Source organism: Amphiprion ocellaris, chromosome 24, assembly GCF_022539595.1.
Source record: "Amphiprion ocellaris isolate individual 3 ecotype Okinawa chromosome 24, ASM2253959v1, whole genome shotgun sequence".
In the NCBI taxonomy this organism is placed as follows: Eukaryota; Metazoa; Chordata; class Actinopteri; family Pomacentridae; genus Amphiprion; species Amphiprion ocellaris.
Window position 1 is genome coordinate 15,976,358 of NC_072789.1, and position 11,761 is coordinate 15,988,118.

General features: G+C 43.1%; 2 protein-coding genes and 1 pseudogene across 2 annotated transcripts in view; 2 read left to right on the forward strand and 1 right to left on the reverse strand.

Moving 5' to 3' along the window:
- Window positions 1-4,402, reverse strand: part of LOC129348332 (uncharacterized) — a 6,515-nt gene extending 2,113 nt beyond the window's left edge. The window contains exon 1 of the mRNA XM_055008650.1: window positions 1-4,402. This exon is cut by the window's left edge and continues 2,113 nt beyond it. Coding sequence (XP_054864625.1) covers window positions 1-3,772 — 3,772 coding nt within the window. The 5' untranslated portion in view covers window positions 3,773-4,402.
- Window positions 1-5,925, forward strand: part of LOC129348221 (trifunctional purine biosynthetic protein adenosine-3-like) — a 20,398-nt gene extending 14,473 nt beyond the window's left edge. The window contains exon 5 of the mRNA XM_055008084.1: window positions 5,613-5,925. Coding sequence (XP_054864059.1) covers window positions 5,613-5,676 — 64 coding nt within the window. The 3' untranslated portion in view covers window positions 5,677-5,925. The remainder of the gene's footprint in view (window positions 1-5,612) is intronic.
- On the forward strand, window positions 5,770-8,420 carry LOC129348222 (putative nuclease HARBI1; annotated as a pseudogene).
- Window positions 8,421-11,761: the final 3,341 nt, after the last annotated feature.

The following is an 11,761-nucleotide window of genomic DNA, read 5'->3' on the forward strand; positions in this document are numbered from 1 at the left end:
TGGTAAGCACATACGTGAGTGGATTGTTGTCAGTCCGTACAGTGAATCTGGCTCCGTATAAGTAGTCATGAAATTTATCCACGACTGCCCATTTCAGAGACAGGAACTCCAATTGGTGAATGGGGTAGTTCTTCTCGGACACTGTTAACTTTCTACTAGCGAAAGCTACAGGCTTCAATCCCTCAGGGTATTCCTGGTAAAGGACAGCGCCTAACCCGGACAGACAGGCATCAACATGTAGGACATATGGCTTGTTAGGATCAGCAAATGCCAGCACTGGAGCATGGGTGAGGCAATAGATGATTTTGTGGAACGCGTCGATGCACTCTTGGTCCCACCTCTCACCAAATGGCTCAGTCTCTTTGAGGTAGGTTTTCTGTTCTTTAGCAGATTTCTTGCCACGCTGTGTTGGAGCATAGCCTTTAGTTAGATCTGTGAGGGGTCTGACAATGGAGGAGTAGTTGGCTATGAATCTACGGTAGTAACCGCAGAATCCAAGAAACGACCTCAAGGACTTAAGGTCTGTGGGCTGTGGCCACGTGGTGACAGCCTCGATCTTGGCAGGATCGGTTGCTACACCTTCTGCTGAGACTATGTGTCCGACATATTTAACACTTGGTTGACAAAACTGACATTTGTCAATGGAAATCTTGAGTCCAACTTCACGCAGTCTGTCCAGGACCTTCAATAGTCTCTCCTCGTGTTCCTCCAATGTCCTCCCAAAGACGATCAGATCATCCAAGTAGACCAACACCTGGAGGAGGTTCATGTCACCCACAGCTTTTTCCATTAACCGTTGAAAGGTTGCTGGGGCCCCGGTGATGCCTTGTGGCATTCTCTCGAATTGGTAAAACCCCAGTGGGCAGATGAAAGCAGTCTTCTCTTTGTCTTGTTCTTTCATCGGGATCTGATAGTAACCACTCCTTAAATCTAGTACGGTGAACCAGCGACTTCCGGACAGGCAGTCCAGAGCATCGTCGATCCGAGGAGTGGTGTATTGATCCGGAATGGTGCGTCGATTGAGGGTGCGATAATCGATGCACATACGCACTTTCCCATTCTTTTTCCTAGCGATCACAATTGGTGATGCATAGGGGCTTCTCGACTCCTTGATGATGCCAGCAGCTAGAAGCTCTTGGAGGTGACGTCTGACATCGTCAATGTCAGCTGGGGCAAGACGTCGAGATCGTTCTCGGAAGGGTCGGTCATCTGCAAGTCTTATGCTGTGCTCAACATCCTTAGCTAATCCCACATCCCACTCATCGAGAGAGAAGACATCGGATCTCCGTGCTAACTTGTCTCTGAGTCTGTTTTTCCAGCTCTCTGGTATTGGCGAGTCACCAAAGTCAATCTGGCTGGCATCAAACTTATCTGTTGATTGGTCTGATTTGGGAACGTTTGTTACAATGTCTGTCAAGAACAGATGACCTAGAATGGTCCCAACTGGAATGAGCACCTCTTTCAAAGACTCATTCTGTAACAGGAGAGTTACTTTGCTGGAGTCCAGTGCATAGCGCGGCACAACCATGGGCTGCAGCAGCACACCTGCTGGAAGGGGGTCAGTTGGGGAAACATCTAGCATCAGGATTTCTTTGCCTACTGGCTGACTGAACTCAACACTAGCATCAACAAGATGACTAACCCCTGGGGGTAGCGAGAGGGAACCAGGCCCTAACCACTTCACCTGTCCTACCTCCTGATCTTCCTCCTCAATATCCAAATTACTGGATTCTGACTTCTCAGCAGTAACAACACCCTGTACGCTAAGTGTAGTGGCAGTGTCTTCCCCAGATATCTCCTCAGATAGTTTGGCTAAACGTTGGGGGAGGCTTGCCTTAGCATTGGTCCCAACAATAATGGGTGTTTGATCTGGACCTCTTGGAGTGGGGCAGATCAGAGCTAACACTGCAATGATTGCTGGGGTACCCACCACCTTCTTTGGAAACTCCATCTCAACAACAACATAACCTCTGTAAGGGTAGGTGCACTCAGACTCACTTAAACCCCAAATATCCAAGCCCTCTACTGGGTAGATAGGAACATCTGACAGGTTCTTGCTATACCACTGCTCAAAGATAATGGTCACCTGGGACCCACTGTCTAACAGAGCATCACATGGATGTCCATTAACTCTCACTGGCTCAATGGATGGGGGCCCTATTAAGCCAGGGGGGATATTTTTGGGTCTCAGTAAATCTACGGCACTTCTCTTGGCATTACAGACAACATTCTTGGCTGCTAGCTCATCTGTAGTGGGCTGGCAGGCATCTTTGGCTTTTTTAAGAGACTGAATTAGCTTCCGGATGACTTTGTTTGGGTTTTCAGGGTTTCTGCATTGTCCAGCAATATGTCCAGGTTCGCCACACTTGTAACAAAAGTGCTCATCAGGGTCATTGCGGAACCTTCTTGAAGTATTTTGATCCGGACGCGATGTCGCAACTGCCATGACAGCAGCTGGAGTGTCTATGTTAGTCCTTTTGTTGTTGAGTTTTTGTTGCAGTCTTTTCACTTGTTTTTTCAGTGCCGCAACTTCAGATTCGGCTTCCTTCTCAGGTGCGTGCCATATCTCTGCAGGTGCTTTAATATTTCTTTCTGGTTCTGTAAGTTGAGGCCTAGTCGCCAGGGCTGCAAACATTGACTTTATTTCTTTAATATCAGCCTTTAAAGTTTGAATCTCAGCTTGTTTTCCCTCAACGTCCTGTTTTACATGAATGGAATGAACTGATGGATTCAACTTGGCACGAGAAGCTTCATACTCTTCTTCACTGCGAATCTCACTTAACAGTTCCAAGAAATTTGGAGGACTGGTTTTTCTCTCTCTTAGTCTCAGTCGGATTAACATTAGATCAGATGTCACAGCACCACGGAGAAGCTGCTCCACACGGGCTCGATCCATTTGAGAAGCCGGCAATCCACCTCTCTGGACTACCTTGGTCAAAGAACGTTCCAGTCTCCTCAAGAAGTCCGACAACTTTTCTCCTGATTGTTGCTGCATAAGGCGAAAAGAGAAATACAGATCATCTCCAGATTCAGCAGTCCCAAACGCACTTTCGAGAGCTTCTATGCAAAGCTCTGGGCTGACATCAGGATCAGATAATCTGACTGCTTTGAGAATCTCCATTGCTGGGCCTTTAACACTTTCCATAATCCTTCTCCTCTTTTCTTTTTCAGGACAATCACTTTCGGCCACCATCAAGTTTGCTTGCTCCGACCAATGATCAAAAGATTCTTCACCGGCAGGGGTTGGTAACGTGCCAGAAAAGATGCGAAGACGACGATAGCTTCCACTCTCAGCGGCTGGTTTAGCTGCTTTGTCTAGCAAATCGCCCACAGCACGTAGAATAGCTTCGGTGGATGAAGGAGCTGGGCTTTGACCAGGAAAGAGAGCCTGCACATCTTCTACTGTCTTTCCCTCAGCTTGCAATAAAGAGGTTACCTTAACACTAAAATCATCATCTGTAACTGCCCTTTCACTAATGATGACTATAGGCCATGCTTCTTGCCCTTCCCCAGGATGTACCTCGGGTGGAACACTGTCAGCATTAATTTTCTCTTTGCTCTCACACAACACCATCATCCCTCCTAGCTTAGCACTGAACATCCTTCCTCTTACACGCACACGACCCAAAACCTTAATAGCTCCTAAAGCTTCTTCAATAGCTGTTATTTCGGTTGTCTCTGGAACAATCACCATTAGTGCATGGTCCTCTTGGAGCCCTTCACCCCTGCACCAGTTCTTCATTTCACCAACTAGCACAGTGTGGCTTTCCATCTTACACAAATTTTCCCTTAATAACAATAAAACTAAACCAAAATATCACAAATCACACATTCACATGAACTAAACACAGTTCAAACTTAATTACTCTGGGTAATAACCATACACTTTTCAAATCAGTTATTCAGTTAAAGGGGATTATGACTATCTTGATTACAGCAACAATAACAAAAAACAGAAATTTTAGGAACTAGATCCCAGCGGTGCCTCCATTTTATGTAGCACTTGCTCCTTTTTTACCATACAAGAGCAAGGCCCTGGGTCCTTGATCACCAAGATGTTGTTTTATATCCCCTTTCTAAACTAAAAGTAAAGACACAATACTCAAATAAGTAAAATAGTAAACGTTTATCTAGAACTGATTTTGGTGGACATTTAATAAAATAAAATGTAAATCAACCAATACATCACATTAACATACACATAGGGGCCCTTTATCAGCATCAAATTAAACTAAAGCCGGCAAAATAAATAAAAACACAGTTCAGGCCTGATTCCAGGGGTAGACTCCGGTCCTCGACTCCTCACAACCAGTCCCGAACGACTCCGGTCCTTCGCTCTTCTCAGCAGACAACAGCAGGTAAAAAGCTCCTCACCAATGTCCGTCCTCCTGCGCTTTACTCCTCTCGTTGCTCAAGAGAAAAAACCAAAAGGCGGCTCACACGTGTAGCCAGGATGTCCTTGCTGTGCTAGTAAGGCTACCAGCTAGCCACGGCGTTCCGTGCGTCACTTCAACGACACAGTTTAAACCACACGGACGGGAAAACTGACGAGCCGACGTCGGGCGGACAGTCGGACAAAGGTCTTCTCCACCATGTAACTGTTACTTTTACCACAAAGCTTACCACTGTCGGCTTTGCATTTCTCTCTAACTTTTTGTTCTGCTGTCTCCCACGTCCGCTCTCCGCTTCCTTTTTCTTCTTTTTTCTCTCTCCTCCACTCTTCACCCAGACCGCTCGATCCCCCTGCTGGCCACTTCACAAAACTACACCAGTCTTCCCAAATGAAGTGCAATATAAATATTTATATACATAACATGTTTAACAACACATACCAAGATAAACTTACACCATAGAAAATAAAATAACACATAATTTGTAAACATAAATACAACATTGAACATTTTAGAATCCCTGTTCTTTTCTATAAACAACAATGAAACTCAGTGTGTTACATCTACCATGGAGGTGGTGAGTTGTGAATAGAGTTATTCTGTCATCCCATGCACGGGACTTTTTCCTGAGTGACTCCTGCTGGAAGATATCTATCTATTGATTGATCGATAGATAGATCGATAGATCGATAGATAGATAGATAGATAGATAGATAGATAGATAGATAGATAGATAGATAGATAGATAGATAGATAGACAGATAGATAGATAGATAGATAGATAGATAGATAGAAATCTACCTAGAAAGAAAGTCACCACCTGGATTTAACTAAGCAAACAGGTGAGACTGTCCTAGAGAACACAGTTCACTATTAGCTGTGATAGATAGCATTAATTAGCACATTTTCACTTTGAGGCACAAGTCTTCACTACAGTAGGAATACGTGCCCAATTTATTCCTCTTTATTCCTCAAACTACACCAACATTTTCCATGGAAATGGAGGCAGGTAGATTTGACACTAGTTTAAGGTGTTAGCCAGACTTCATGCAGTTCAAAACTAATCTAGTCTTCTGACCTCAAAAGCTGCAGAGCTGCTCGTCTTCTCCTCCAGCATCAGCAAACGTTTTCAAGCAGAAGATCCACCACTGGCTGTCAACTAAAACCTCTCTGGGTTTTTAAAAGCCAACAAGTGACCTGACTCTGCCTCCACGTCTGCAGGAGGCGTTCTCTGTCCCTTGGTTCCTCCTCCGACCACCAGGTGGCGCCTCCTGCTTTGGATTGAGGCTGTATGTGAGAAAGTTGAGGTGGATCAGCTGCAGCTGATGCTGCTTTGTTGTTGCTTCTGTTGTGGCTGTACAGTGGCTCCAGATACAGGATGCAGGACACTGAATCCAGGTGAGCTCAATCAATTCACTTTGATTTATTGAGCAACATTTGTCATGTCACAGCGCAGAACATAGTAAGGTACAGACCTGATGAATTCCAAACAGAGGACAGAAAAGCCAACAATCCAGAGTTGCCTTTGGACTCCCAATGAGCTCCAGTATATCAGTGAATGAACCAACTGGCAGATAGTTTGAAAGCATCAAATGTGACAGTAATCACAGAGACACAACAGCTGAGTCATTTCTGGTGCTTTATTCAACCAAATACAAACTAAAGTAGGTTTATTCTGTATTGTCTCTGCACTCCTTCATGTTGGAGTTGACATCAAATAATGATTCCAGACTTTAAAAGCTTCAAGTTTTAATCTGAGCCTTCAACAGATGCTGCTGCTGGTTTTAAAGTGAATTAGTTCAAGATTCTCTGAGTGACTTTTTCTTGTGATGTTTGCTGCTGCGTCATTTTACAGTTTTTCTCAGTTGCTTTGGTACATTTCTCGAATCATTTGCAAAACAGTAAGTGCATTTCTCAAAACAATTTGTAAAAATAGCAAAACACCATGGATTACCTGCAAAAGCCAGTCTCTTGCTCAAAATCCTTAGTTCATCTCTCAAAAGTAAATATCTGTGTCAGTGAACATGTCAGTGGCATCAGAATGACCAGTCCTGAGGTCCGTTTCATGAAGCAGGTTTAGTGAAAACTCTGAGTTTGTTAACCCTGAAATGAGGGAAACTCAGAGTTTTCCGTTTCACAAAGCGAGGTAACTCAAACCAGAGACAGAGGGGTAACTGTAGCCTGTTTCACAAAGAGAGGTAACTTAAACTCTCGGTCAGTTACCATAGTAACAGACTCTCTGACTCTAACCTGGTCGGGACCAGGTTTTTCTCAGTAAACCTCGAGTTTCTCTCGGTCTCCGCCCTCTTTCAGCCACACATGCCATTTCATTTCCTCATTCATTCAGTCAGCTGGCGAGTTTTGGCGAAGTCTAGTTCTGCCGTGTGTCAAAATGACGTCCGTTTATTAACGATCCAGTAGATGAAGGAGCAGAATTACTGCACAGAGAATTAAATATTCGTCGGGAGATTGTTTTCAGACCGCGCATAGATGTTTTGGCATTTCTGGACAGTTATCTTTTTGAACGGTACCGTTTCACCTCACAATCCATAACCTACATCCACAACCTACTCCGTCCTTACATTTACATTACCAACCGCAGTCATGCTCTCACATCCCAGCAGATATTGTGTGTTGCGCTGCGGTTCTTTGCAAATGGGAGTTTTTTATATAATGTCGGAGATGCAGAACACCTCAGTAAGACAACTGTATGCAGGACGGTCAGAAATGTGTGTCTGGCCCTGAAACGACTTTTACCATCTTTGTGATTTTCCCTGGAAATAAACCTGTCAGAGCCATCAAGGAGGAGTTCCACAGGATTGCAGGTGAATGATGTAGAGATCTGTTAAATTAATTTTAAATCATATCCAGTTAAGGACATTGTGTTGCAACCTCAGACTGTGATTAGTAAATTTAATTTCTTTTAGGATTTCCCAGTGTGATTGGCTGCATTGATGGCACACACATCCCCATCAAAGCTCCCAAATATAATGAAGCTGATTATGTGAATAGGAAGTCCATTCACAGTATAAATGTGCAGGTAGGTTAGAGGTAGATTGACTACGGTTTCAAAATGTTAACGACTGCATCATAGTTCAACATCAGTCATTCTCTGCACTGTCAAGATCATATGTGATGCTGCACACATCATTTCCAATGTGGAGGCCAAGTGGCCTGGGTCTGTTCATGACTCGAGGATTTTTCGAGAGTCTAACCTGAGCAACAGACTGCAGCGTGGTAGGCATCCTAAAGATTTTAACAATATAATTCACTTGTCTCCCTCCTTTAATATACTCCAATGTATCCACTATACATTACAGGAGAGTTTGATGGCCTTCTGCTGGGTGACAGGGGTTACCATGCCAACCCAGGCTGATGACCTCATACCCTGACCCTGAACCAGACCCCCAACAGAACTTCAACCGGGCTCACTGCAAGACGAGAGCCCGGGTGGAGATGACCATAGGCCTGCTGAAAGCCCGTTTCCAGTGCCTACGTCACCTCAGGGTGACTCATGAGAGGCCTGTGATATTATTGTGGCATGTGTTGTTCTTCATAATATTGCCACTATTAGAGGAGAGCAACACCCTGCCCTACAAACTGAAGACCCAGATGATGACCTCATCCACCTGCCAGCTTTCCAGGATGGCAGAGCAGTCAGAGACACCATATGCAATAACCACTTTGGAGTTTAAGTCACCATCATCACCACCACCACAGCAGTGAAATAAACACATGACATACATTTCATTTGGTCTTCTTTATTTCCTACAAATAAAAGAGCTAGTTTAGTTCATGTTCCAGTAGTTAACATAATTCACCTGTGACCATGCACCCACCTCTAACTTGTGCTCCAGTATTTCAATTTCCAGATCTGCCTTCTTAATCTGGCGGTCCAAGTACTGCATTTCTTTATCTGTTTTTTGTATTTTTCTCAGCAAGTGGATTTTGTATATTTGTTTTACTGGTAACTGGGAATACATAAAGGACATTAAATTATACAGTTGCACATGAATTCCATGGACTGAACCTCTGGTGTTTATTGAACATCCATCTCACTGTGTCAGTCTGTGCAGTGGAAGTTGAGGGACCATCCTGCTGCTGTCCAGCCATGCTCTGTTAAAAAGGATGAGAATCTGCAATACTTCAGTGTAGGCTAAATGCCAGTCTATATTCCACCAGAATGTTCAGAAATGTGAATGGGAAGAGAACTATCACTAACATACCTCTGTATGCCTTTCTGGATCCCCCTCTGTAAAGGCAGCAGACACAGTTTCATCCTCTTCATCCTAGATGAGTGATATGTTTCAGTGGACTTAAACTACCATTTGGCAAAATCTTTGGAGTGTTGCCTACTTACAGTTACAAGGTCTGTTGTGGTGTGAAGGGGCTCCACCAGGCAGATAGTACCATCAGAATCTGTTGGGCCAAAAGAAAAAAAGACCCAAAAGAGAAATAAATACTTGTATGAATATGCTTGAAAACATTCCATATATACATATACATGGGCTACACACACACACACATTACATTTTATAAAAGCACTTGTGTCTTGGGGGGTGGTCTCAGAGGATGAGCTCCCTCCAGGGATTCCCTCAGCCACTGGCCTTCCCAAATTCTGGCTTAGGACCAGCTCCTCTGCCTCCGTTAGAGGTGGTGGTGCTGGGCCACCACCTGTTTTACGGGCATTTCCTTTCTTTCTGTTGGCTGAGTGGAAGTCTGTGTTAGTTTAAATAGGCTTAATTGTTTAACAGAACATGATATGGATGCAGACATTTAGGCTATGTGCGGGGTAAAACCACTGCACAGACAAACAGCCACCTAATATTTAGGCTACTTTACAATGTAAAACATGATCAAAATGAGGTAGCTCCATGAGATTATGCCGACTTCTTACCTGTTTGAACAATGTTTTTATATTTCATCTTCAGCTGCTGCCACGTGCGCTTCACCCCCGCGGGATTGCACCTAAATGAAATAACTTAATAGTCTACTATTCAGTTTTCCCCTGTAATATTATTGTGATTTAAACTTACGCATTGACCCGGGCAGCAATGTTCTCCCACGCCGTCTCCCTCTCTTTTGCAGCTGCAGGTGCTGCACTTCTTTCTAAAAACGTGTTCAAACTCGCTATATAAGCGCATTAAGATTTCCAATTCAAACGGTGTAGTCCTCCGCTTCCCCATTGCCATGGTGACTCGTCGAATCGGCGCTCCATTGATACTGGCTTTTCAGAGTTGTGGTGCACGCGCTTAACTCCGGGTGAAACTGCTCCGAGTTGATTTAACCAACTCAAATCAGCCGTTGTGAAACCGAAAACTCAGAGTTTTCTATCTCAGAGTAGATCAACTCAGAGTTCAGGGTTAAACTCAGAGTTTGTTGAACCTGCTTCGTGAAACGGACCCCTGGTGTCATTGTGTGGATTAGACAGTCAAATTGCTGAGTCATGTTGTCATTATAACAGTGTTCTCTGGAGGGATGTTCTGATGTAAACTATGGCTAAAGTTTTGATGACAATTATTGTAAATTGTAAGTTACTCCTTAGTGTATGTGGGAGATTGACTGCAAGAGACTGGACAAGATTCACATTTACACTTTTACTGTTTGTGTTGTAATCTGTTGACAGACCACGTCATTGCAATACAGAAAGGAGAACAGCACTGCAGAGCACAAAGAAAAAACAAAAAACAAAAGTAGAAATCATCGGACAATCTCTTGAGGGAAAACTGTACATGCAGCTGGAGGAATTCCAGTGCAGTCTTCCTACACCTCCTGACGTTCCTGTCTGTTGGGACACAAATTCTCATCCACTTCACGAATATCTTCTCTTGTGTCTTTGAGCGATTTCAGAAAACTCTAACCCTTCACACATTTCCCTTTGTTAGAGAATGTCAAGATTCACCTGGGAGCAATTTACCAATTCAGGACAGATTTCAGAAAAAAAAAGTCTACTGGAAAAATATAGAAACATCCTGACATTATGACAACTTGTTGAACCATTTTGCATGTAAAGACTGATGTGATGAACTAATGCCTAACTGGGCAGTGAGACTATTCAACAGAGACCCATTAGAATACATTCTGATCAACATGACATAAGCGGCTGATAATGTAGGAAACAGCAGAGAATTGTACAGAATCATTTGCATGGATAAACCAAAGCATTTGCAACTTGTTCAAAGAAATGAGAAACTGCTTTTTTGATGTGCACAAGTGACACAATGATGTGAAGATTGAACAAGTAGTTTTGAGAATTTCAGTTCTGATCTGAGAAATGAACCAAAGCGACTGAGAAAAACTGTAAATTCCAGTAAGTTGTAAAGGTGTTCTGGGGATGTGAGCATTCTTTGTCTCCCAGCTGCTCCTGTCTCAAAGTGCACAGTTGCAATGTACTGATTCCTGTTTTCTTTTTCTGAGCTGATAAGATGGTGTAGCTGTGCATTTCAAATAGCTGGACAAACTTCTACTTGGTTGGATGAAGCCTTTAAAAACACAAGTTCTTGTGTGCGAGTGAACTCTAAGAAGTCCAGATCCAGAGGCAGGCGTCTGAATGAAGGAAGTGGTGTTGTCAGATCATGTAGAAATCTGTTTCCTGCTTCGTTGCCCTGACAACAGTGATGTCACGGCCCTACCTGTTCCTCAAATTAGTTCTGCTTTTACCGTCTTCATGTCTCAGCTTCTTTTCTCCGTCTGAATGTGAGTAAAACACTTTAAACTGTTTTTTATCTTTTATATATCTATAGAACATAAAACTGATTGAATCATTCATCGTATTTTAACTCAAAAACAACGTTGTTTTGGCACAATTAAAACATTAAATCGTTTTTTTCCCCTAAAGCCAAATCTTCAGACATGTTGGGGTGTTCCCAACCAGCAGGAGTTATCAAACTGATGCAAATAGTGCTGAAATCAATGTGTTTTATCAGTAAATATCATTTGCATTTGTCAGGCAGTTCTAAACATGAGTTGTTCTTATTAGCAGAACTTCAGTGCAACAGTTGTAGGATGGAAATGCTTTGAACATTTCATTTTTCAACAACACACATAGAACTAGAACATTGTGTGGACCAAACAGTGGTGGGAAAAAGTTTTGGGAGTCCCCATGCATTTGTGAAATACTGCATTAAGAATCCCTCTGAGGTCTTCAAGTGTGATTTCTTTTAGTTCAGTCACTGCCAGAATACTAAACACATCCTAAAAAAGACATTAAAAACTGAAAACTGATTGGTTCCATGTTGAGTTTTGGGTCATTTTGGTTCCAGTGATCCACTAATGAAGGTCCTGCTTTTTATTAAGACACAATTTTAGATTCTGTGCTTCATGTCTTTATAAAGCAGCACATCAGAAAGTTCTTCAGAGATAAAAATGAC